Genomic DNA, 25212 nt, shown 5'->3' with positions numbered 1-25212 from the left:
AGACAGAGGCTGCCAACCAAGGGGGCACAGTGGACGCGTGAGCTCGAGATGCTGCCCAACAGACAGCTGGGGATGTGGGTGACATGGGGCTGCAGCTCAGGAGAGAGGCCAGGGCCAGACATGGGAGCAGATGATAGACAGTAACAGGGCAGAAGAGAAACCAGGACAAAGCCTTGGGAACACTACCAGAAAGTGGTCGGGACATAGATGAAGAACCAAGAGAGGAGCCAGGGAAGGAACAGCCAGAGATGGGAGAACCATGAACAGTCAGAATCAGGAAAACCCAGGGGCAGCTAGGCAGCACAGTGAATAGAGCACTGGCCCTGGAGTCAGGAGGGCCTGAGTTCAAATCTGGCCTCAGACACTTCACACTTACTAGCTGTGTGACCCTGGGCAAGTCACTTAACCCCACTGCCTAACCAAAAAAAAAAAAATCAGGAAAACCTGTAGAGGGGCGAGTATTAAGAAGAAGGTGATTGACAGGGTCAAAGGCTGCCAGAGGCCAAGGAGGTCGAGGACTAGGAAAAGGCCAATGGGTTCGGAAATTAAGAGATGACTTAATATTAATAGCAACAACATTACTGCTACAATAACATATAACATATAGCATATAATATACGGTATTATAAATAACATGATAGCAATAATACTACCATGTGCCAGGCACTGTGCTAAGCATCTTACATTTACTACCTTATTTGATTCTCACAACAATAGGAGGTAGGTGCTGTTACCAGCCCCGTTTTACAGATGAGGAAACCGAGGCAAATAGGTAAAGTGGCTTACCCAGGGTCACACAGCCAGGAAGGGTCTAGTCCGGATAGGAATCCAGGTCTTGGCTCCCTCCACTGCAGCGCCACCCAGCTGCCCAATGGGTAAACTGTACAGGCTATTATCCCCATTTTACAGATAAGGAAACTGAGGAACAGAGAGTTGGAGTCGTTTGTCACTGGTGACCCAGCTCGCAAGGAAAGGGGGTGTCTGACTCCTCACCCTGGGCCTTTCTTTGGAAGGGTTTTTCTCTTGCCTGAGTTCCTGCCTCGGGATCATTACAGGGAATTCACCTGAGCCCGGATCCCATAGAACCCAAGCAGCACCAACTAAGCCAGCACTGGGAACACTAGGCCCCTAAGAGCAGTAACAACCCTGGGAATTAGAACGGGCATCCCTCAGGAAGCAGCCCCTCACTGACCTGATGGAATCAGGCATTCTAGGGAGATGATGGGGGTGGGGAATGTAACAGAAGCTCAGGAAAAGAAGGAATGGCAACTTGGGGGGAAGGGGAAGCAAGAGTTTAAGCACCTACTATGTGCCACTTTACAAATAAGTCTCCTTTGATGGGAGAGGAAGGAAGGAAAGGCCTGCCCAGCAGCAGTGAGGGTTGCTGCAGGGCCTCCTCTGGGGGCCTAAGTAACTCTTCAGACGTGCCCAGAGCCCCGCGCCATTCCCACCACTCTATAGTCCCTGGTACTTCCCAGTCTGAGCCCTCCAGGTGTGAGCAGCTGTGTAACTGCTGTGGGGCCGGGGCTGGGGGCTCTACATGGAAGGGGGCTCACAAATGGAGCCATGCCCAAAAGAGCCACAGCTGTGCCACCCCAGAGTGGACCAGGCCAAAGGAGCAGGCTCCGGGCCTCCACCCCACAGCCGTGACACTCCTCTGGGAAGACACTGATGGCCATTGGTTGGGGGTGCAGCGTGTGTGTTCTGTTCAGGGCTGGACTACACTGGCTTCCTCGTCCCCGGCAGCCCAAGATTCAGTGATGTGCCCATAGTCCCACAGGCCAGCCAGTCAGTGTCTGGGCCAGGTCTCCAGCCAGTATTCCAAGGTGCTGGCGGTGGCTATTTCTATGACCTCTTTTTTTTTTTTAATTTTAAAATAATTTTATCGATAGTTTGCATTTATATCACTTACATTTTCCAATGTTTCCTTCCCTGAACTGTTCCCAGAGAGCCACCCCTTATAACAAAGAGAAAAGGAAAAAAAAAATTCAGCAAAACCAACCAACATCATCAAAACCCGCCAGATTTTATATATACTATTTCATACCCATACTACCCCAACTCTGCAAAGTGGTGGGTGTGCTGAAAGAAATAATCCTTAATTAAGTCAATACTGATTATCCTGCTGATCTATTTTAACATATAAGACTTAGATAGCTTTTAGATTAAGAGATACATAATCAGTGTAGTCAGAGATTAAATTCCCCATTTTGGTAGAGCTGCGCGGTTGAGCTAAGCCCCTGCAGAACTGAGCTGGAATGCACACTTCCCATTTCACAGAGGTCCAAGTTGCCTTCTGTAGTTGGCTAAGTTAGCACCCTCATTTGTGCTTACTACAAGTAACATCACTTTTGAGTTAGCACAATAATCCCATGATATCAAGATTGGCTGATGTAAAACTGTAACCAGATGGGCAACAGTGCCTAGCTAGTCTCAGACTGTTCCAGTCATGCACCACCCAATCAGAATTCAATCAAGTTTCTCAAGAATCTGCAATTTTTCCATTCTTTTTTTTTATGATTATAAAAATAAGCTCTGTAAACCCCATTTGTCCATGGCTACTGAGGAGCCACTGACCTTACTTATTGGCAACTGTTAACTTTGCTAATAAATTGATTGTGTGCAGAACTTTTTGCTTCAGTTTCTCTTTATCACAGATTTCTATCATGGCAGTGTATAAGAGAGAGAGTATGTCAGTCTCAAATCACTTCTTTGGAGCCAAGCTTAGTCATTATAATTTCACAGCATTAATTTTTATTTCCATGACATCCTGCCTTTCTTGGCACCTGACCACAAATGGCACGAAAGGACGCATGCTATGAGGCAGCGTGAATGGTGCCCACGGGTCCACAGAAGGGCAGTCCCATATGGCACGGGGTGGCCATCTTTCCAGAGATGAAAGCCCGCAGGCAGCAACAATACTCCACTGTACCTAAGCTCCCACTAAAAGCAGCAGGCCATAAGAATGACACCTCACAATTAAAACATTCTTCAGGGTTTACAAAATCATGGTTTTAAACAAGCTATTTCCTTTTTTTAAAAATTTTATTAATTTATTTTGATTTATCAACAATCACTTCCATATGCTTTTGAGTTTAAAATTTTTCTCCCCCTTCCTCCCCACTCCCCTCCCCAATAAACAAGCTATTTTCACACAAGTTGAAAGCCTAAATACCAGAGGCATCAGCGGCTCGGCTCTGCTCTCCCCAAAGCCCACGTCATGAGACACCTGTGGCAGGTTCAGATATTTAATAAGCAGCATTTTTGTTAGCAAGTAATTTGGAAATGTTTTGTTTTGCCCAGCAGAGAATCAATGACAGGCTGACTCTGACCCTGTAAGCCTCTGGTCACTTCCACTGTACAGAAACAGGACTCAGAGAGAAGGGACACAGGAGAGATACAAGATAAGAACTCCCACTGCTCATGCGGTAACAGATCACACTGTTCTGGGGGTAAAGATGGAAACCTCCCAGAACTTCACGAACCTGTCAGGCTACAGCTCTGACTGGCCATCCTCAAAGGTGAGTGCTCATGATCCTATCTTCTGAAGGCTGCTCTGGAAGCGGGGGGGTCTGGATGTCGAGAGATTGACGTCTGAAGGGTAAAACTTTTCCAGACAATGAACCGCAAGGCCCTGCAAGCACCCACCTCAAGGGGGCAGATGCCTCTGGCCAGTCCTCATCAACACCATTCACAAGAGTCCCAGCAAACGGTTTACCTCCAATCGCTCTCAACTTTCATTACGCGCAGATTTTGTCATTCCACTCCTTTGCCCACCACTGGGTCCCAGAACACCCCTTGCAGCAGCAGGTGGGGCAGCCTAGGCCTTGGGTGTGGCTGGGTCCCTGACACTGAACTGCAGGCTGGGTTTGGTGGCTTCCTGCATCAGCTCCTGCAGCTGGCCGATCTGCTCCTCACTGAAGTCATCCAGCTGCTCTTTTGTGAGGCAGGCTCCCAGCTGCATCTTCTCCACCGTGTTTGTCTGTCGCCACAGCGCCACTGCATACCTCTAGGAAAGAGAAAGCAGGATTAGCGGCTCCCTGACCTGCCTCCATGTGGAGAGCAGCAACTCCACGTCTGGTCCCTGTCTGTGCTTACCCTGTCTATGGTCCTGGGACCTGAGGGTACACTGGGATACGCCTGCTCCTTCAGTCAGGGATTAGGTAGAGAGATCTCAAGCTACTAGAACATCATTCTCACCATTTCACAAGTAATGCTGCTGATGCGAGTTTTCCTGTATTTCTCCAACGGGCAGAGAGCTGGAAAGCATCCCTCACTTTACAGAGAACAAAATGTGGGCCTCCACTAATCTACCAGGAGGCGCTCCTCAAATGCTTACTGTGTGCTGATGCTCACTTAGATGGAAGGGCCCCTCGTTTTAGAGATAAGGAAACAAAGGGGGAAGGGAGGAAGGAGAGCAAGGGAAAAGGCATTTATTAAGCACGATGTGGCCATTAAGCACAACACGAAGCACATTACAACTATTACCTTATTTCTTCTTCATAACAACCTTTGAAGACTGATGCCACTATTATCCCCATTTATAGATGAGGAAACTGAGGCAGAGAGAGGTTAAGTGACTTGCCCAGGGTCACTACTAGTGAGTTTCTAAACCCAGATTCGAACTCCGGTCTCCCAGAGTCCAGTCCTTGCACCCTATTAGCTGGGCCACCGGCCTGCCTCACGTGCACTGCACGTTCATGTCGCGCTTTAAGGTTTGCAGAGCACTTTACACACACTCACTCATGTGATCCTCACAATAACCTGCAAGGTGGGTGTTGTTATTATCCCCATTTTACAGGCAAGGAAACTGAGGTACAGAGAGAGAGAGGGAATGCGATTTGCTCAGGATCACACAAATACTTGTGTCACCTTGGGCAAGTCATTTCACCTCAGCCAACCTCAGTTTCCTCAACTATAAAATGGGGATAATAACAGCACCCACCTCCAAGGGTTGTTCTGAAGATTAAAGTAAATCTATAAAATGCTCTGCCCAGTGCCCAGCACACAGTAGTCACTATACAAATGCTGGCTATTAGTACTTTTGTTGTTGTCTGAAGCAGGATTTGAACTTGGATCTTCATGACTCTGAGTCCCGACCTCTTCAAAGGGAGGTCTGGGAAAGCACTAGTCAGAGACGGTCGTAGGATTCTCTTCTGGGTGGGGGTTTGATGAGATGGTCCTTTTCAAGCCAACAATGCAATGGTTCTGCTTGTTCTGATTCTGAATAAAGGAGAGTTTTGTTTTGTTTTGAAGGCAGGGGCACCTGGAGGATTTGTTCAATCACCAGTGAGAGCCGAGTTTCCTCGGTGAATTTCTTGCCAAGGCTCTGAAGTGTGAGTTCTGTCTTCACTTGCTTTTCTAACTTGGACTCTGCTCTCTTACTTTTGTTTCATGCATTCCCTGGGGCCTTGAGTGTCAAACTAACAGGAAGAAAGAACTTGGTAAAATTCAACTGAATGGAATAAACATTTCTTTAATTACCTATGTGTTTCTACTCGAATTATTGGACTACGATATGTACACAAATGGAGGGTAGAATGTGATGAGGGCAAAAACTCAATCTTTGACACGACATAATAATAATCAGCATTGCTTTTAAACCTCCGCCAGGCAGTCTTAAGTGTCCAATGGAACGCTTCTAGGGGGATGCACCCCAGCTCCAGGCCTTCAGCCTCAAGCCTGTGATTCTTCTCAAACACTCCCCCTGGATGGCCCCCTCAAATTCGGCATCATCTCCTGCCCCACCCCCACCACAGCATCTCTGGCCATGATGACCTCCTTCTCCCAGACACCCTGCTTCAAAGTCCTGAGGTTCACTGTGCCCCACCTACTTGGTCATCTGCTTCTTATGCCTCTGTACTGCCATAGAGCCGGCCTTCAGGCCTAGATGATGAGTCAATCAAGAAACACTTACTAAACACCTAAACTCCTTGCCCTCCGGGAGTGCCCAGTCCAAAGGGGGAGAGACCACAGGCAAACAAACACAACACATAAGCTACAGATGGTTACACAGGAAACAATGAAGAGAGGGAAGGCCCCAGAAGAAGCGGGGTTGAGAAAGGCTTCCGCCAACATGATTCCTGTAAAGACCATGGCCAAAGTATCCTTCCTGAAAGGGGGAAGGCAGCACGGTGCTAGTGCCAGCCTCCCACTTGGAAGACCAAGTTGCATGGGTAGCAGCACAGGGTTGGGGGTCAGGAGAACTTCTAGTCCATCAGCTATTGCACGCGCTATGGAATGTTGGCCGGTTCTGTTACTTCTCCATCGCTGGCCTGGCTGGACAAGGCTCTCAGGAGCCAGAGCTGCCCCAGGGTCATCAGCCCTGGGCAGGCTGTGTTCCAGGAAGCCTGACTGCCAGCAAACACATCCAGGCTTCCCTGCTTTCTTTACTCAGGCTTCCATACTCCCCGGGAAGCTCTTCATGAAGCAAATCCCTTTTCTGGCCCGGCTACAATCAGATGTCAGGCTTTGCCTCCAACAGCTCTAAGATGTCTCTGCTTTCCCCATCCCAAGAAAGAACAAGCAACCAGTGACCCACCTGTCCTTCCAGACCTGCAGACCTCCCAAGCCTGGGTGACCAGACCCTGCCAGGGGCAGCAAACCAGGCCCAGGGCTCTGGCCCCCGCTCTGGACTGTTCTGGCGGCAAACAGTGAAGACAGTGAGGCCACGAAAGAGAAAGGGGAGGGGGCCCTGGGCCAGTGGCTCCAGGGAAGGGATGCTTCACAATCTCAACCCTGGCTACCACTGAGTCAGACACACACACACCAAGACAGTCCAGGGTACATTATCTAAAACCTTCTAGAAGTTCAAGAACTCTACTACTCATTTTGCTTTGGGGAGAAAATTCTGAATTACCTTACTTTTGCTTAAAAGACATGATTTACCAAGGTAAAATGTAGTCACAAAAATGACAGAGAGAATCCCATTTTCTCCCAGGGTCCATCTCTAGCAGTCTCTGAAGCATCGGGCACACCCATGCATATGACATACTTAATTGTCATCTTAAACTTTATTTTGGTAATAGCTCACAATGCATTTTCTTTCTTTCTTTCTTTTTATAACTAATTAATTTATTTTTAGTTTTCAATATTCACTTCTATAAGATTTTGAGTTCTAAATTTCCTCCCCCTGCCACTTCTCTCCCCCAAGATGGCACACAATCTGACATAGGCTCTACTTATACGTTCGCATTAAGCATATTTTCCCATTAGTCATGAGGTAAAGAAGAATTAGAACCGATGGGAAAAGCCATGAGAATGACGCCGTAAAACTAAACAGCAAAAGAAAAGGAGAGCAAATAGTCTGCTTCCATCTGCATTCAGACTCCATAGTTCTTTCTCTGGATGTGGACAGCGTTCTCCATCATGAGACTTTTGGATGGGTCTTAAATCCTTGCATTGCCGAGAAGGGCTACGTCTACCAAGATTAGTCATCCCACAACGTTACTGTGTACAGTGTTCTCTTGGTTCTGCTCACTTCACTCAGCATCAGACCATACAAGTCTTTCCAGGTTTTTCTGAAGTCTGCCCACTCATCATTTTTGATAGCACAATAGTATTCCATTACATTCATATACCACAACTTGCTTAGTCATTCCCCAATTGATGGGCATCCTCTCAATTTCCAATTCTTTGCCACTACAAAAAGAGCTGCTAAGAATATTTTTGTACATGTGGGTCCTTTTCCCATTTGTATGATCTCTTTGGGATACAGCCCTAGAAGTGCTATTGCTGGGTCAAAGGGTATGCACTTTTTGTAGCCCTTTGGGCATAGTTCCAAATTATTCTCCAAAATGGTTGGATCATTTCACAACTCCACCAACAATGCATTAGTGTTCCAATTTTCCCACACCTTCTCCAGCATTTATCATTTTCCTGTTTTGTCATATTAGCCAATCTGATAGGTGTGATGTGGTACCTCAGAGTTGTTTTGATTTGTATTTCTCTAATCAATAGTGATTTAGAGCATTTTTTCATATCACTATAGATAGCTTTAGTTTCTTTCTCTGAGAACTGCCTGTTCATATCTTTTGACCATTTATCAACGGGGGAATGACTTGCATTCTTATAAATTTGACTCAGTTCTCTATGTATTTTAGAAATGATCGCAATCTGTTTTCAAATGAATGATGTCACTTTGCAGATACTTGGGAGTTCAGTCCCCACGACAACAAAGTTTTATTCAAGGCAGAGAGGTGACATTATGTAGCTGCAGCTGCACATCACAAACCCTGCTATAATACGTTATTTCCAGAAATTCAGTTGTGAGTACATTGGATTCGAGATATTGGTGGGACATACAATTAGTAGCTGGGGGCGCCCCAGAGAAAGTGTAGGCACTGGAGTCAAGAAGGTTTGAGTTCAAATACCGTCTTAGACACTTACTAGGTGTGTGACCTTGGGCAAGTCATTTAACCTGCTTGACTCAGTTTCCTCAAATGTAAAACGGGAGTCATAACAGCACCTACCTCCCAGGTCATCGGGAGACTCGGAGGAGAATCCGCAAAGCCGACGGTGCTATGTGAATGCCCTGACTCTTCTTAAGCTCGTCAGCATCGTCATCCAGAGGTTCATTGGCTGCTGGAAAGCTGAGAGTGGCTCCATGAGTCCAGAGATGGCAGAAGCCATGAAAATGAGATGAGGGAGAAAAGAGGGGCCCTCGGAGCAGGTCCACACAGAGACCGGGCTGCCGGCCACGGGGAGAAGCCGGAGCCCGCTGGCTGCGGCAGGGAAGCCAAGGAGGCTGAGGATGCAGGGGAGCCAATGGAGACGAGCATGCTCGCAGCCGAGTGCTGGGGGGAGTCACCATGGGCTCCAGGGGTGCCCGCTCCTCCTTGGCAGGCTCGGCAAAGAAAGGAAGGAAAGACAGCGGCGGCTCGAGTGGGTCACAGGGTCCGGAGCAGGTCTGGGGGTTTGTCTGTTCATTGTTTGGTCGGTTCCCTGTGTCTGACTCTCTGTGACCCCACTTGGGGTTTTCTTGGCAAAGATACTAGACTGATTTGCCATTTCCTTCTCCAGCTCATTTTACAGATAAGGAAACTGAGGCAGACAGGGTGAAGTGACTTGCCCAGGGTCACCCAGCCAGTAAGTGTCTGAGGCTGCATTTGAACTCAGGAAGATGAGTCTCCCTGACTCCTGGCATCTGCGCACTCTGGGGCCACCTAGAGGCTGTTTTCAATAGGACAAGCCCACGGGTGTGGGGACTGGCAAAGCCCAGCTCAGGACCAGGTTTTAGGAAGGGCAGGGCAAAACTCAGCCTGTGTGATGAAGGGTGACCAGGGTGGAGACCAACTGGCTTTTGTATGATACCTCTCTAGCTCCATGGGTGTGTTTTCTCATCAGGCCCTCCCACCACCTGGACAAGAGCCCATCGAGGACCTGAGAAAGGAGCCTGCTTCACGGTTCCTCATAAGCCAAAGGGCAAAGGGCTCAGACATGCCTGGATGCTCAGACAGCAGATCTGGGGCAATGGGAAACACTCGCCAAGGCTGATCTGGGCTCATCCCAAGGGGCCGACCCTGGGGTGTGGGTCTGATGGGCTGACCTGTGAGGTCCTTTCTGACACTGAGCTTAGCGGCATCTGCTGCTGAACGCTCTGGACCCTTCAATCAGCTGGTGACCTGACACCATTCCCAGAGCAGGGAACACTTGGAAAACCGAACAGGGATCAGGAAAAGCAAGTGGGCAGCTGGGGAAGTGACTCATGAGAGCAATGCAGCCTGCGAAGGAGGGGACAGGATGGGGTCTGCCTTGAAGAGTCACGGACACGTGCTATCAAACCCTACAAGAGGAGACCTCACCATCTTAATGTCCTTTGGACTGGCTGCACTTCCAGGAGGCTGCATCCCCTGACTGGTTTGGGGAAGGGTCCCGCAGCCCGATCCGATTGACTAGCCCATGACAGCTCTCTTCCTCTTTCAACCTCACCCCTTTCCTTTCACTCAACGTCAACCTTTAACTGTTCGATTCTCCCTTCTCCTGCTCTGTCTGAAGCTTGAGGCACTGCTGGCCAGCTCGGACTCTCTCCTGCCACTCTGTGCTGCCTCCTGGGTCTCCTCCAATCTATCTGACTGCTCCTTCTCAGCCAGCTGCGGGGAATCCTCAGGTACCTCCCGTCTGTCCCCCAAGGCAGCGTCCTCCTGGGTCCTGCCCCCTTCTCTCCCTCAGTGTTCTCTTCCAGTCCCATGGGTTTAATTATCCTCTCCATGTGCCAGGCTCCAAATGCCGTATGTGCAACCAACTTCTCCAGCATCTGCTACAGGTGTGGCCAGTGCAAAGGGAGTTAAAGTGGTGAGATACTGTGATGAGCTAAGGGTTGGATAGCCTGCTCTCTCTCTCTCCCTCCCTCTCTGTCTCTCTTTCTCCTCTTCTCTTCTCTCTCTCTCTATCCTCTGTCTCTTTCTCCTCTTCTCTTATCTCTCTCTCTATCTCCCCTTTCTCTCTCTCTCTCCTGTCTCTTGTCTCTCCCTCCCTCCCTCCCTTTTATCTTTTTTCTCTCTCTCCCTTCCTCTCCTTCTCTTTCCTACTCTCTTCCTTCTCTCTCTCCTCTCTCTGTCTCTCTCTTTCTCCTCTTCTCTTCTATCTCCCCTTTCTCTTTCTCGCTGTCTCTCCCTCCCTCCCTTTCTCTTTCTTTCTCTCTCTCCCTTCCTCTCCTCCTTCCTACTCTCCTCCTTCTTTCTCTCTCTCTCCTCTGTCTTTCTCCTCTTCTCTTCTCTCTATCTTCCCTTTCTCTCTCTCTCTCCTCTCTCTCCCTCCCTTTCTCTCTCTTTTTTTCTCTCCCTTCCTCTCCTTCTCTATTTCCTACTCTCTTCCTTCTCTCTCTCTCTCCGCCTCTCTTTCTCCTCTTCTCTTCTCTCTCTAACTCCCTGTTCTCTCTCTCTCCTGTCTCTTGTCTCTCCCTCCCTCCCTTTCTATCTTTTTTCTCTCTCTCCCTTCCTCTCCTTCTCTCTTTCCTACTCTCTTCCTTCTCTCTCTGTCTCTCTGCCTTTCTTTCTCTCATTCTCTCCCTTTCCCTCTCTCCCCCCCTCTCCATCTTATTTCCCCAACAGAATGTAAGCTCCTTGAGGGCAGGGGTTGTTTTTTTTTCTTTGTATTCTCACCAGCTAGCACAGTGCCTAGTACATGGGAGGCATTTAATAAATCCTTGTTGATGGACTGATCTGAATGATGGAGGTGTGGCCACATGGTCTCTAAGGCCCTTTCCAGCTCAAAAATCCATGATCTGATGAAAATAATGTGAAAACCTACCCTATTTTGAAAAGCAGGATTCATATGCATAAACAATAGGGAATAGTGGATAGACTACTGGACTTGAGTTCAAATTCTGCCCCAAGTGTAGCTGGCTAGCTGACAAGCCTCAGGACCCTGGCCAAGACCTTCATATCTCTGTTTTCTCATCAGTGCCGCACAGCAAGGGGCTTAGGCTGAACAATCTCCAAGGTCCTTTTCAGCTCTAAACCTAGGATCTGAGGATCCTAATTAAATTCAGCTAATATTTATGAAGTGTCTCCTGTGCTGGGCATAAATGTGAACAGGACGAGCTTCACCAAAAGAGGATAATTTCAAAAACACTTTAGCATGGTAATATAAACACGGGCTGAGGATAGGAGAGAAGAAACCCACTGAAGGACAAAGGGCCACACCAGGAAAAGAAGGGCGTCAGGCAGCCGGGATCTCTTCCCACATGTCTTCCCGTGAGGAATGGGGCAGCCCAGACAGAGAGCAGGGCCACACTCTTAAGGCTCCCAGGAAGACGAGATTTCCCAGCGGAAAGCAAGTGCAGTGTTTCAATGTCAGTACGAAGCGGCCCAGGATGCACTGCCCAGGGAGGGGCACAATCATCCCGCGCCATCTCCCTCCATTGCACACTGAACGTGTGACCCCAGCGCTCTACGCATAGTCAGTCAGCCATCTGAGCTGAGAATCACTGATTTTGGGCGACAAGGGCCCTTGGAATGCTGTCCAACCCTCTCATCTTTCCGATGTGACATAAGCCCTCTTGCCCAGCTCTCCCAGTCTCTAAGAATTGAAGGGATGGGTCAGGGATTGGGGGGCGGGCGGGGGGCGGGGCCTGCCATCTGGAGGAGGCACTGGATTTGCTCTGCTCAGCCCCAGAGGGCAGAACAAGGAAGAAGAAGCTGTTAGATGCTGCAAGGATGCCAACTGAGGCTGGCTATAAAAAGACATTTCCCAACGATCAGCGCTTTTCAAGAGAAAGGCCCTGGTCAGCTACATGGAAGCCTTGGGGCCTTCAACTCAGAGATTCGGTTCCAACCCAACCAGAAGGAATCTCTGAGCCTGGGAGGGACATCTTCCCAGCCACAAGCCTGTGTTGAGGTCTCGGCTGCCACCTCCTGCCTGAGTCCTCCCTCCCTTGGTCCCTCCTCCAGCATCTCAGAGCACTGGCTTGGGCCTGTCCCCTGGGATGGCTCTGCCCTTCCTCCATAGACCCCCTCTGGGTCATAGCGGTCTTTAGGCCTTCTGAGCCTGGCCTCGCCTGGTGCCTTGCAGAGAAAAGGGCTGAACCTTCTGTCACTAAAACGAAGGATTTCTCAGAAAAGGCCTGGCACCCTTGCCAGCCCTTTGTTATCCCTCTCCTTGGGCTGTGGACCACAAACAGGATGCTTTTTACCAACCTGGACTTTTGTTAGCTTCTATTTGGTAAATTCAGTAATGTCAAAAGCAAAGTGACTGAGGTCTGACTGCCCAGGAACAAGCCGGTGTCACATGGGGTATTCATTAGCTAAGTGCATGTCATTCTCATCCGAACAAAGCCGCACAAACTCTGGCTGATGTAGCCAAATCTGCACAGCTGAAAGCGGGGAACAAAGGCGCAAGACAAAAGGAAATCAATCCCCTCCGAAGCGCTCCTCCTCTGCTCTGCAATTAGACATCGCCGAGGAGCCGCCACCAGGCACCAGGAGCTCGGCTGGCAGCATGCATTTGGTTCCTGTACCTCCACTCCTTTTCACATTTAAAACAAAAGTTCTTCCAAAGTCACACGCAAGACAATCGATATTTTTAAGCCTTACCATTAGAAACGCTTCTTTGTGTTCCTTCTTCACACACACACACTCCTCTACAAAATGAGATATTTCTGCCATTTGTATGGCTGCTTTTCCAAAGCACAAAGTCACTGGGGACGCCAGACAGGTCACCTCTCTTTTAGCCCGAGTTTGTCAGCACAGTTGGGATCCACCCGTCACGTCCATCTGTCCCATCACTCTGGTGTTTCTCTGTTGCCTGGCTGGGTGACTGCTCTTCACTTTCCTCCTCAGACCTTCCAGCTCCCAGTGCCCTGAGGGGCTGCTCTCCAAGGTCCAGGCCTGACTGGCTCTGGACCCCCAGGGCTTCCCGTCCAAGGCCCTCGGACTCTTCCACCTCTAGTATCTAGTATCCAAATTCATTCTAAGTACCACACGCTCGAGGCCTTGGGAACCCTAGGCCCTGTGCCATCTGTACGTCGGACCAAGATGGAGCTCCCGGAATGTGCGAGTCGGATGGCCTATGGACGTTGAGGAGGGGGTCAGAGGAGGCTTCCCAGAGGAGAAGACGCCAGAACTGAGCCTTGAAGAAAAGTAAAAGATTCTTAAGAGCCTGAGAAAAGGAAGGAGGAAGTCTAGGTTGAAGGGCTCATTACCTCCCATAGGTTCAATCATCACCTCTGTGGAAAAGACTGTTAAGATCTCTACACAAGCTCATTGTAAAGGGGCAGCTAGGTGGCACAGTGGATAGAGCACCGGCCCTGGATTCGGGAGACCTGAGTTCAAATCGGGCCTCAGACACGTAACACTTACTAGCTGTGTGACCCTGGGCAAGTCACTTAACCCCACTACCTAATCAAAAAAACCAAACCAAACCAAAAAAAAACACAAGCTCATTGTGGAACTCAATTCATCCAAAATAGACCTCATTATTTTTTAAAATAAATAACAATGCATTTATTGATTTGACATCTATGTCCCCTCCCTCCCACAGTCCTCCCCAGCTGAACAATAAAAAGAAGATCCTCATAACAAATTCACACAGCCCAGTATCAAACGTGGAGGTCCCAGGCGCCATTTTAAGTTCAGCATCTGTGGCACAAGGTGGCTAGTACATGTCATCATCAGCCCTCCAGTATATACTGTTGTACTGATTAGAGACCCCATCATCTTTCCCCTTTCCCCACTGCCCTCCCATTCCCTAGACTTCCCCATTACTGTCAATGGCACCACCATGTTCAAGCTATCAACCCAGCTAACGTCCTCAACTCCTCGCTCTCACCCCCAATCAATAAGCAATCTGCTGCCAAAGGCTGTGGCTTCTACCTTCACAACATCTCCCCTGCACATCCCCTTCTCTCTGCCCACCTGGCTGCCACCTGGTACAGGTATACAGCAGGTACTTAATAACCATTCACTGGATGTTTAATGTTGTTTCAACATAGTCTTCTAATACCTGAGGGATGCCCATCAAACGGGGAATGGCTGAACAAGTCATGATATATGCATGGGGTGGAACACTACTGCGTTATAAGAAATGATGACTGGGACAGTTTTAGAGAAACCTGGGAAAACGTGTACAAAATGATGAAGACAGAAGCGAGCACATTCCCACCCAGACACCTTGGCCAGCCTAGACGCCCAGCTCGGCCCAGAATTAGCAGCCTGGTAGGCTGGCATTCTTTAGATCAGGCACCAAACACGCGGATCTGTGTGAAAGGATGTGGGAAATAACTGTAACATAACCATACATTAAACATAATATTTACAGGATGAATCTGCAACAATTTAAAGAATTCAGAATGTATAAAATCAGAAAGAGTCAGAACCAAAATAGAACATCCTTGAAATTTCAAATGCGAGCCACAAATAGAAATTTCCGTTTAAAAGGTTGATCTGAGCAATGAACAGCTGAAGTGGGAAAACATGTCCATGGGTTTTTTCTTTCAATGAACTAGTAGTTTCTGGCATGTAGGTTCTCTTCCAATTAAAAAATTGTTATTACTTTGGCAAAATACACTTGGGGAGCAATTAAAACGTTCCCCTCTTCTATTCTTCCTTTTCCAGTCTAATTATGGATTGTTGTTGGGTTTTTTTTTAAGAAGAAAAATTTACTGGTCACTGGAGAAAAAATTATTTTCAGTCATACTATTTTGAGAGTCCCAAGAGATAATGATGTGGTTGAGCTTATAAAATATTCCTTCAAAATTTCATGGATTTTGTTGGACATTTCCAGATAATTACAACAATGGGCAAAGTCCACTACAAATGATGGTAATTTTTTTGCAGTTCCCAGAACAGTGAGAGCTATAACATGATTTGTGGCTGGCTTGGGGGTTGGGGGACTAGAAACAGGGTATGTCACACCTGCCTGAAGGATGGGCTGAATGGAAGGTCTGAATTAGGGAATTTAAGAGGTCAAATCAGCTCAATTTGGATGAAAACCAGCAACATCAGGAAAGGCTAGACAGCAACAGAAAGAAGAGGGAGGAGAGCAGAGCGCCACCAGGCCATCCATGTGGCTGGCTCCTGTCTCAGGAGATGGGGATGTGGCCAGTGATGGGGTCTAGCAACTTGGTCTCCTCCCCACTGCAGAATGCAGGGACCTAGCTCCTGACCAGTCAGCCCAGTGACATATAAAGAAAGGAAGGAGTTAGGATCTGACTGACTAAAGCCCAGCTGCACCCCAAAGTAGTCCCCAGGGAAGCCAGCCCCGGTCACTGACTCCACAGGAACAGGAAGAAAGAAACCAAGGGGTATCTTGAGGGCCACCTGTCCCCCCCTCTCCCCTTCCCCTCCTCTGCCCCTGTTCCTGGAGTGTGCCATGGCAGTGAGTGTAAACAGATGGTACTGTTCAAGGGCACCTTCAATCTGACCCTCTGCTAGGTCTCTGCATGTTTCTGCATATCTCTCTCTCTCTTTTTTTAACATTTTTACTCAAAATTTTGAGTTCCAAATTCCAGCCCCCCTTCCTCCCTCCCCAGGTGGTAAACAATCGGATATAGGTCACACAGGCACAGCTATGTAGAACATCTCCAAGCCGGTCATTCTGCACAGGAAGACTGGACATCTTTCTTTTCTCACGGCACAATCAACAGAACAGCCTGTTCTACTGACATAACACACTGACTCCTCGGCCAGGATGGCAGAGTAGGAGAAGGTAGGCCAGCTCAGGCCCCGGACAGCTATTCCACCAAAGATCAGAGAAGGGGGCCAGGTGGCGGAACGACAGGTAAACTGAAAGAGAAACCACAGGACGTCATTTTGGTACCCCAAGCGCACAGGCCAGTCAGTGACCAGGGCGGTACCTGGGCCCCGGAGTCAAGCCAGGGCAGAGGTAAAGCTCCCTGGGCTCACACCAGGCGAGGCCCCCAGTGCCCAGAATCCAGGACCAGAGGCAGGGCTCTGAACCTGCGGAACCTTGGAGCAGGATGCCGGAGGATAGGGCCAACAACTGTCTGTTGGAATTCCACCCAAGACAGGCCTGCGGTTGTATTGTCTGGTTCCCTAAGTCTGGAAAGTCTAGGAAGGCACTGATCAGTCCACACCCTAGATTAGAAAGTTTGGAGTTCCCTGGAACCCTTGAAGAATGCACAAAGAAAAAACAAAGAAAATCCCATGATAAAGAATTGATACGGTATACAAACCCAAAAGAGTAGAATAACTCCCAAACACCTACGAGCCAAGCCTCAAAGGCCTGGCTTGGCATCAAGATCAAATAAAATTCCTAGAAGAAATAAAACAAGGTGGCTTTTTTTTCTTAAAGAGTTTAAAAATGATATTTTAAATTAAATGAGAGTGCACGAGGAAAGCAGTAGAAAAGAAATGTGAGCTTTGGAGGAAATAGGAGAATTCGTAGAAAGAGAAAGCAAATTCTGAAAAATCAGAATGGGTTACACGAAAGTTAATGATTTCATGAGAAAACAAGTAATAGTAAAACAAAGTCAAAACAAAGGTTAAAAAGAAGAATATGTAAGGCATCTCTTACCAAAAACAACCGGGCAGGAAAACTGGTCGAGGACACAGAATTGCAGAATCAATGGAAAACCTGAAAGCTATGACCCAGACGAAGAGTCTAGCTATTCTACTGTAAGAAATCATAAAAGAATATTGCTCAGATCTATCAGAACAAGAGGGCAAAGCCAAAATAATAAGAATCTGAAAGTACCTTTCAGCAAGAAACTCTGAAATGAAAAGTCCTCAATAAAATCATCACCAAAATCCATAGCTTTCAGGTCAAAGAAAAAACACTGCAAGCAGACAGAAAGGGTTCTAGTATGGAAGAACCATATGGGTTGAAGTAAAACTAAGCAGCTATCTCCAGAAAAGAGCAGAGAGCATGGAGCACAAAGATACAAAGGGCAAGCCTTCAAGGAGCTTCCATTCTACAGGAGGACAACAAAAAGAACAAGAGTCTGGGTTTAAATATATGTCTAATACATGGCTGCTACCTGTGTGACCCGGGGCAAGTTCTTTACCCTTCCTAGGCTGCCTCTTCCTCATCTGTCAAATAACAGCACAGAAGGAAATGGCCGCCGAGCTGCCTTCCTGCCCTAGATCTGAGACCCACCAAGCACAAAAGTTTGTGGAAGGGCAGGGGAGGCTGAAGTTACATTATAGAGCGCTTTCTGTGACGGCTGAAGAATCTCATTTTTGTCCCTGAGCCACCAGGGAGCCACAGAGCCGCGCTTTGGGAAGATTATTTTGGCCGCTGACCTGGCAGAGCTGGAGAGAGGAAAGGAGATCACAGTCATGTTCCTGGCTAGTCTGAAGAGGTGATGGTCACTTACAGGTCTTCTGCTTCTCCAAAATACTTTGGTGGTTTGCACTTTCTTCTCCATTACTTTGCCCAGCACCCCAGGACTGGCCCTAATTATTGCCTCAAACTTGGATCGACCTCAATCACAAAACCTCCCTGGGCTAGAGAGCACCCAGTAGAGACAGAAAGACCAAGAAGACCTCAGAAATGACGTCCTCATTTCATGCATCCAAGCTGGCAAGACCTCGAGTGCTCCCTCGGACTTCCATCAGGCCACTCCCCTGGCCAAAGAGCTGCAACAGAAGGATCCCCATGACATGCATCCCCAAAGCACATTAAAAGGCCATCCTTGGGGAAGGAGGTCAGGAAGCAGGACGCAGGGGGTGGGGCACCTGGGAATTCTACACCAGCCAGACGGGAGGGAGTGTGTCCAAGCACGCGCCAAGAAACAGAGGATGAAGGGAACGGCTGTCAGGCAAGTGATGTGAAATGAGACCAGGAAGCTTTCGCTGCCAGTCAGAGCATGTTTATTTTATTCTAAAAGCAAGAAGGAGCCACTGGAGTCTTTTGAGTATGGGAGCCACAGCAAGACCTCTGTTTTTGGGAATCACAAAGGTTGTCAGTTCTATGGAAGATGGACTGCCCAAAGCGAACCCTGACCCCACCCCTGCATTCACAGTTAGGAAGCTTCTCTGCTTTGGGTTTTCTCTCTCAGGGAACAAGCCTAAATCTGCCTCCTTGTACCTGGTCCTCGTGACTCCTGGTCCTGCCCTCTGGGGCCAGGCAGACCAACCGAACCCCTCTTCCACATGGCAGTCCCTCAGATACTTAACGACAGCTCTCAAGGCTAAATATGCCCAAGTCTGTTAGTTGGTCATCATGGGGCCCAGACTCCACTTAGACTGACTTGCTCTGGAAACGTGCCAGCTTCTCAAGGCCTTCCTCAACTGTACCCTCCCCTAGACACAGTCTGCCAGGCAGGGCCTGACCAGCGGCAGAAAGCAGTGGCATTTTCAGGATACTCCTTACTTCTGGAAGTGACTTCTCTCACTGCAGTCCAGGATCACATCAGTTTCCTTGGTTGCTGCATCACACTGACTCATGCTAATCACCTTGCAGTCTTCCTTCAGAAGAATCTTTGTCTAAACAAACATCCTCTCCCTTTCCATTGGGCCACTGGCTTTGTGAGCCCAAGTGGAAGATTCTGCAGATCCCCTGGTTAAATGTCTGTCCTCTTACCAGACCGAGCTCAGTCGTCTGGCTAGTCAACAACCTCCCTGGGGCCCAGCTTCCTGCCCAATGAGGGATTTGTAGGCTACAACAGATATGGTTAGAAGTCAATGTCTGAGGAGAGATGCTGGTGGAAGCAGGTATAAAGGAGTTGGTCTGTGACCTGGGGGTGCACCTGTGGGTCTAATAGCACTTTCTGAACTTTGGGGCAATGAGGAAAACTTGATATGATCGGCTTTGTTTCCTATCCTTTCCCCTATTCTGAGTAATGGAAAGACAGGCATTCAGGTATTTGAGTCATTATACAGTAATATACACGTCCTGTCTACGAGCCCACAGTAGCCACAATGAGGGCCTCTGATGGACTTAAATTAAGACTGGAATTTTAGAAAGGACTAAAAAGATGAATTCCTGAAACAGGTGCCAGTGATACAGACACTTTCCAAGCTAGCAGTCTAGAGTGAAGAGGGACATCCAGGGACAGAGTCCTGGCTCACGCAGAAAGAGAACCTAGGATTCTGGCCTCATTAGCACCATAATATAATCAAAATGGACTAGAAAAGTGAGTAAAGATTACCAATATGAATGAGATTTTAATCCCTGAATTGGCATGAAGCAAGAATCCCATAAACCATGTCTAAAGATGTGATAAAAACGAAGATGCACATGAGAGAATGTTTACTGGAATTCATCCCTGTGGTTATCAGATACTGGGGCATGGTATGTTTCCTGGTCAGAATTCCCATAGGCCTTTTTCAAGTTCATGTAGATAGTAACATGGAAAGTCTATGAGGGTAACAAGGTTTGACTCGGTCTGTTTACTTTTTTCCATAAATAGCAAATTGTGACTATACATGTCAAAATAAGTCTATCCATAGCTCATTCATTATCTTTAAAAGACGTGTGCTAGCTGATGCTTAAAATCAGGGGTAAATTCTCTACACATCAAGATTAAATGATATACAAGTACGACTGACTTAGCTCTCCTCAGCAAACAATGATTCAAGACCATGCCAAAGGACTCATGATGAAAAATGCTATCTGCATCCAGAGAAAGAACTGACAGAGTCTGAATGCAGGTGCAAGCACACTATTTTCACTTTCTCTCTTTTTTTGTTTTTTGTTCTGTTTCTTCTTTCATAACATGACTAACCAGAAATATGTTTTATATGATTGCACAAATATAACCTATATCAAATTGCTTACCATCTTAGGAAGGAAGGAAGGGAGGGAGAAAATTTGGAACTCGAAATTTTATTTAAAAAAAAAAAGAATGTTAAAACTGTCTAATTGGAAAAAGTAAAATACTATCTAAAAGGAAAAAAAGACTAAATGATATGCTTTTCAAAGTAGAGGTCTAACTTAGACTCAGCATATTTAATAGTATTAGAATCCTTCATAAGGAAAAACACTGAAAGAATACTTTAGATGCATTCTGACCCATGGGATCCAGTGTCTCGCCTTCACAGGACTACAGGCACCACACACGAAGGCATTCTCCTCAGGGCACAAAGGTGCAGCTGGCCAGTCAGGAAATCAATGTTCATCCGGTACCTACTGTGTGCCAGGCATTGTTCAAAGCGCTCTCCAGGAGCTTCCAGTCTAATGGAAAAGGCAACACGCAAAGGAGCTCTAGATAGGATAAAGTGGATGACAAGTAGATCTTCCATCACAATAATTTTGAGTTTCATTCTGCAATCATGCAGCTACCCAGACAAAATGAAACTATAAGCCTATTATGACCCAATGCTGAGTCACATAACCTCAGAGCCGGAAGGGCTTTGCAGATCATTTCAGCCAAACTGCTCCTTTCACAAAAGAGGAAGCTGAGGGTCTCGTGGGGTGAGCGCACTAGACCTGAAGAGTCTCAGCAGCATGGGCGACTGCTGTGTTCTCATGACCCAGGTCCCCACATCATCTGCCTCTAAACTGGGGAGATAAACAGCAACCAGGTGGCACAGGTGACCTAAGCTGCTTCAGAAGATAAATATTTAAAGAAAGTCCACAGCAAAAGACTCAGAATCTTATCGATGTCATGATTCCTTTGTGTGAAAACTAATTTAGTACTGTCTGTCTTCCACAAAATAAGATTAGCAGGCATTATTATTCTAATGCTTCAGCTGTAGGACAGCATCAGCTCATCCCAAAAGACCCTCAGCTAAGCGACAGAAAGCCTTGGAAACCGGGTCCTCTGAGAATTTCAGGGGCTGACATTCTGCCGGAGACAACCAGGTCTCGAGTACTTAGCTGAAGCTTTCTGGAATTTTGCCCCCCAAAAGCGAAATTTAGGTGATTAAATGCTTCATGATGGAAGGATTTGGGGCTCAGCTCTGTTAACTCTATTTGCCAGTGATGAACATTTCCTGGTTAGTTTAAAATTCCATAGAAACCCTCCAGTATTTGCTGATAGGGCTATTCCCCTTCTGCTATTGGTTCTTGGTGACCTTTCCCTTGGGTGTCAGTGAAAACTCCAGCTGGGTCGGTCTTGCCTCATGAACACACTCCTCAGGCCCCACAACACAATGCTTGAGCACATGGTAAGCCATCATTAAAATGTCTCTGCACGGTGATGCTGGCACCATGACTGGCAGCAGGACCTGTCAACGGAGGCCTGGATGGTTTAATATCGATTCATAAACAGCCAGACAACCTCTATCCTGAGATACGGCGACAAAATGCTTACTGTCATCTTCCTTTACCTCCCCCCTGCAGAAAAGACTCAGGGACAGATCAGGTACATTTCAGGTAAAATAGAAAAGGCAGGGGAAGGGGGAGGGGTGCTTATATAAGGTCTTGTCATCCAGAAACCATGGTCAAACACATGACCTTGGAAAAGGTCTAACATAGCACCTACTATATGCCCTGGGCACAGTGTCGCATCTCAGTAAAAGTGATACCCTCATTTTCTCAATTCTTTTTTCTTTTACATCTTTTGCCAAGGCTTTATTTTTTTTTCTCATTTCACCCAAATAAATGCATTCAATTAAACATATGCATTTAACTACCGACTGTGTGCAAAGTACAGTTGCACCATGCCAAGTACTTTAAGATAAACCAGACTGCAGTCCACAGGGAGCATGGGGGAGGGGAGGGGAGGAGGAGGGAGAGGGTATCGGGAGGGGTTTGTATAAAACAACCTCTGACCAGCTTGGGGGGATGGAGGATAGATGCCTGGAGTGAGTCTGGGGGCAGGGGTCTCATCCCTACCAACTTGGGATAAGGCTAAAGAACAAAAGTGAGTCCAGTCTAGTCCAAGAACCTGATTCCCATCAGGGCCTCTGCCACACTGAGCTGTCTGAAGCCAAGGAGAGCTCCAGCCGGGGAGCCTACCATCCAGGGCTCTGAGCAGAAATGGAACACTTGCTTCCCACCCTCTGAACTATGCCTTATCCAAGGACCTCAACCTTTGCCATCAGCAGATGGTGCTAACTCTTCATGCTCCTTCCCCACCTGTCCACGCAAGGCACCTCCCCATCACTTGTCCTGACCCTGGTCACAGGTACATTAAGTGGGCCCCAACCCATGCTTTCTCTTAGAGCAGGCTCAAGGTGGGGAGGGAGGGTTCCAGTTTTTCACTGAGCCCAGCACCAGGCCTGGCCTGGCCCGGTCTCTGCTCGATGGATGTGATCGCCGGGTTACGGCAGCAGCTGGCTGTGGCGAGAATGACTTCCGACCAAGACCCCAAATGTAGCTGTGTGGGGCTCTCGAGTAAAAATGACTAGAGCTTCTAACAAAGAGTCACTTCCAACAGGGGGTGCTGAGTGGAAAACAGGCGAAAGTGCCGAGCCCGTCCACGTGAAGTGCATCAAACCAGACCCGCATCTGTTGCTTGTAGCGATCCCTCCCTTCCTTCAGATGGCTGGAGGCAGCCCTCCTCCACCGCGCCCGCCACCTCTTTTCCAAGCTAAATATTCCTCTTTTTTGTAACCAGCATTTGTTTGACAAGACGACAAAGCCCTTCAAAGCCAACCTCCACCTGCTCCTCTGCACACCCTCCAGTTTATGACTGCCTGCAACTGAGCCCAACAGTCTTAGTGTGCTCCGACTGATGCAAAGGCCAGAACCCAGGACACCGGCCTCCTTAATGATGCCCAGGACAACACGGGCATCTTCTGGCCACCACAGCTGACTCGTGTTGAACTGGAGCCCCCTAGAAGCCCCACTTCCTCTGACTCATCCGACTGGGAATGTCTGCTTCTCCTACCCAAGGCAAGTGCTGTTCCAGATTATGCCACGTCAGAGGATCTCGGTTTGACTCCTCCGACCTCTGCCATGTAAGTGACTTCAGTGACCCCAAGAAGTCCCTACATGAGCCCTAGCACGTGGGCCTGGGGTGGCATCATTCACATGCCCCTGGTGACGCTGACACGGGATTGTATCTCCTGGCTGTCCCACTGCCAGCCACAGCTCTCTCTCTCTCTCTCTCTCTCTCTCTCTCTCTCTCTCTCTCTCTCTCTCTCTCTCTCTCTCCTTTCTCTCTCACTCTCTCCTTTCTCTCTCTCCTTTCTCTCTCGCTCTCTCTCTCTCCTTTCTCTCTCGCTCTCTGTCTCTCCTTTCTCCCTCTCTCTGTCTCTCCTTTCTCTCTCGCTCTCTCTCCTCACTCTCTCTAGCTCTCTCTCTCTTTCTCTCTCTCTCTCTCTCTCTCTCTCTCTCTCTCTCTCTCTCTCTCTCTCTCTCCTTTCTCTCTCACTCTCTCCTTTCTCTCTCGCTCTCTCTCTCTCCTTTCTCTCTCGCTCTCTCTCTCTCCTTTCTCCCTCTCTCTGTCTCTCCTTTCTCTCTCTCTCGCTCTCTCCTCTCTCTCTCTCGCTCTCTCTCTTTCTCCTCTCTCTCCCTCTCTCTCTCTCCTTTTTCTCTCACTCTCTCCTTTCTCTCTCTCCTTTCTCTCTCGCTCTCTCTCTCTCCTTTCTCTCTCTCTCGCTCTCTTCTTTCTCTCTTTCTCTCTCTTCTTTCTCTCTCTCTCCTTTCTCTCTCTCTCACTCTCTCTCCTTTCTCTCTCTCTCTCGCTCTCTCTTTTCTCTCACTCTCTCTCGCTCTCTTTCTCTCTCTCTCTCGCTCTCCTTCTCTCTCTCTATCCCTCTCTCTCTCCTTTCTCTCTCACTCTCTTCTTTCTCTCTCTCTCTCTCCTTTCTCTGTCTCTCTCTGTCTCTCTCGCTTTTCTTCAATCACAAATGAACAGGCATTTCCAAATTTGAAATAAGCTAAACATCCTTGAGTATCTTAGGGTAAATGAACAAGTGAAGACTGAAGGCTGCCATACTGAAGACAAACTGATAGGATTCTCACGTGAAAATGGCCAGACTGTGCTCTGATGGAGTCCTTCCAGACATGAGGCTCTCCTGCCCTCATGTGGCCACTTTAGGAACTGCCGCTATGGAAAAATTCCTCCTCTGTGGAGGTGTGACAATGTGGTCCTTCCTGTGGGAGGCCTCTGTGGAAGACCACCAGGTAGCTAATAAAGACGGGGTTGGCTCTTGTGTGGCAGTGGAAATGGGTGCCAAGGGTGGGGCCCAAGGACTCCATACCTACACAGACCCCTGTGGGCTGCCTGGGAGCCCTTGGGCTGCTGACGGGGCCTCTGGCCTCTACTCTCCTATCCATAAAATGGGAGCATTGAACTAGATGATCTCGGAGGTCCTCGCCAGCACTATGTATACGAAACCCCTGCTCTCGGTTCTGCTGACCCTAAGAACGAGATGCAAACAAAAAGGCCCCGAGTATGCAGCCTCGCTTTTGAAGAGGATGCCACGTTGGCAAAGGTGTGCAGAAGGGGATGAAGACTTCTGAGAGTGAGGCACTTCAGAGAGAGGAGCAGACGCTGGGTCATGGTCAGCCGCTACCAAACAGAGTGAGGCAACAATCAGTCCCTCCTTTCCCACCTCCCAGATTCTCTACTTCAGTGAAAAATACAGATGAAATATGAAGGGCTTCGTGCGTGACCTTGGACAAGTCACTTCACCTCTGTCCATTTCAGTTTCCTCCTTGTAAAATGGGGGTGAGAGCAGCACCTCCCTCCCAGGGCTGTCATGAGGATGGAACGAGATGATGATTGTAAAGTGTGGTAAATGCTGTGTAAATGGTAGCTGTTATCATTATTATTATTAGAGAACACATACGTGACTAGGGCTCACCACCCACTTAAAGTCTTCTGCTTGGGCTGCAATCGCACCCCCCACGCCCAGATGTTTGCTACCAACACTAAAGACAATCACAAAACAACAGTAGCTTGTGGACATGTCC

At 48.1% G+C, this 25212-nt stretch overlaps 1 protein-coding gene across 1 annotated transcript in view; it reads right to left on the bottom strand.

The window, feature by feature from the left end:
* Window positions 1–2782: 2782 nt before the first annotated feature.
* Window positions 2783–25212, bottom strand: part of SDHAF3 (succinate dehydrogenase complex assembly factor 3) — a 35465-nt gene continuing 13035 nt past the window's right edge. Inside the window, exon 2 of the mRNA XM_021000100.2 lies at window positions 2783–4009. Coding sequence (XP_020855759.1) covers window positions 3821–4009 — 189 coding nt within the window. The 3' untranslated portion in view covers window positions 2783–3820. The remainder of the gene's footprint in view (window positions 4010–25212) is intronic.

The sequence above is a fragment of the Phascolarctos cinereus genome, unplaced genomic scaffold, assembly GCF_003287225.1.
Source record: "Phascolarctos cinereus isolate Bilbo 61053 unplaced genomic scaffold, phaCin_HiC Scaffold_1;HRSCAF=81, whole genome shotgun sequence".
In the NCBI taxonomy this organism is placed as follows: Eukaryota; Metazoa; Chordata; class Mammalia; order Diprotodontia; family Phascolarctidae; genus Phascolarctos; species Phascolarctos cinereus.
This window is presented reverse-complemented; position numbering and strand designations above follow the sequence as displayed.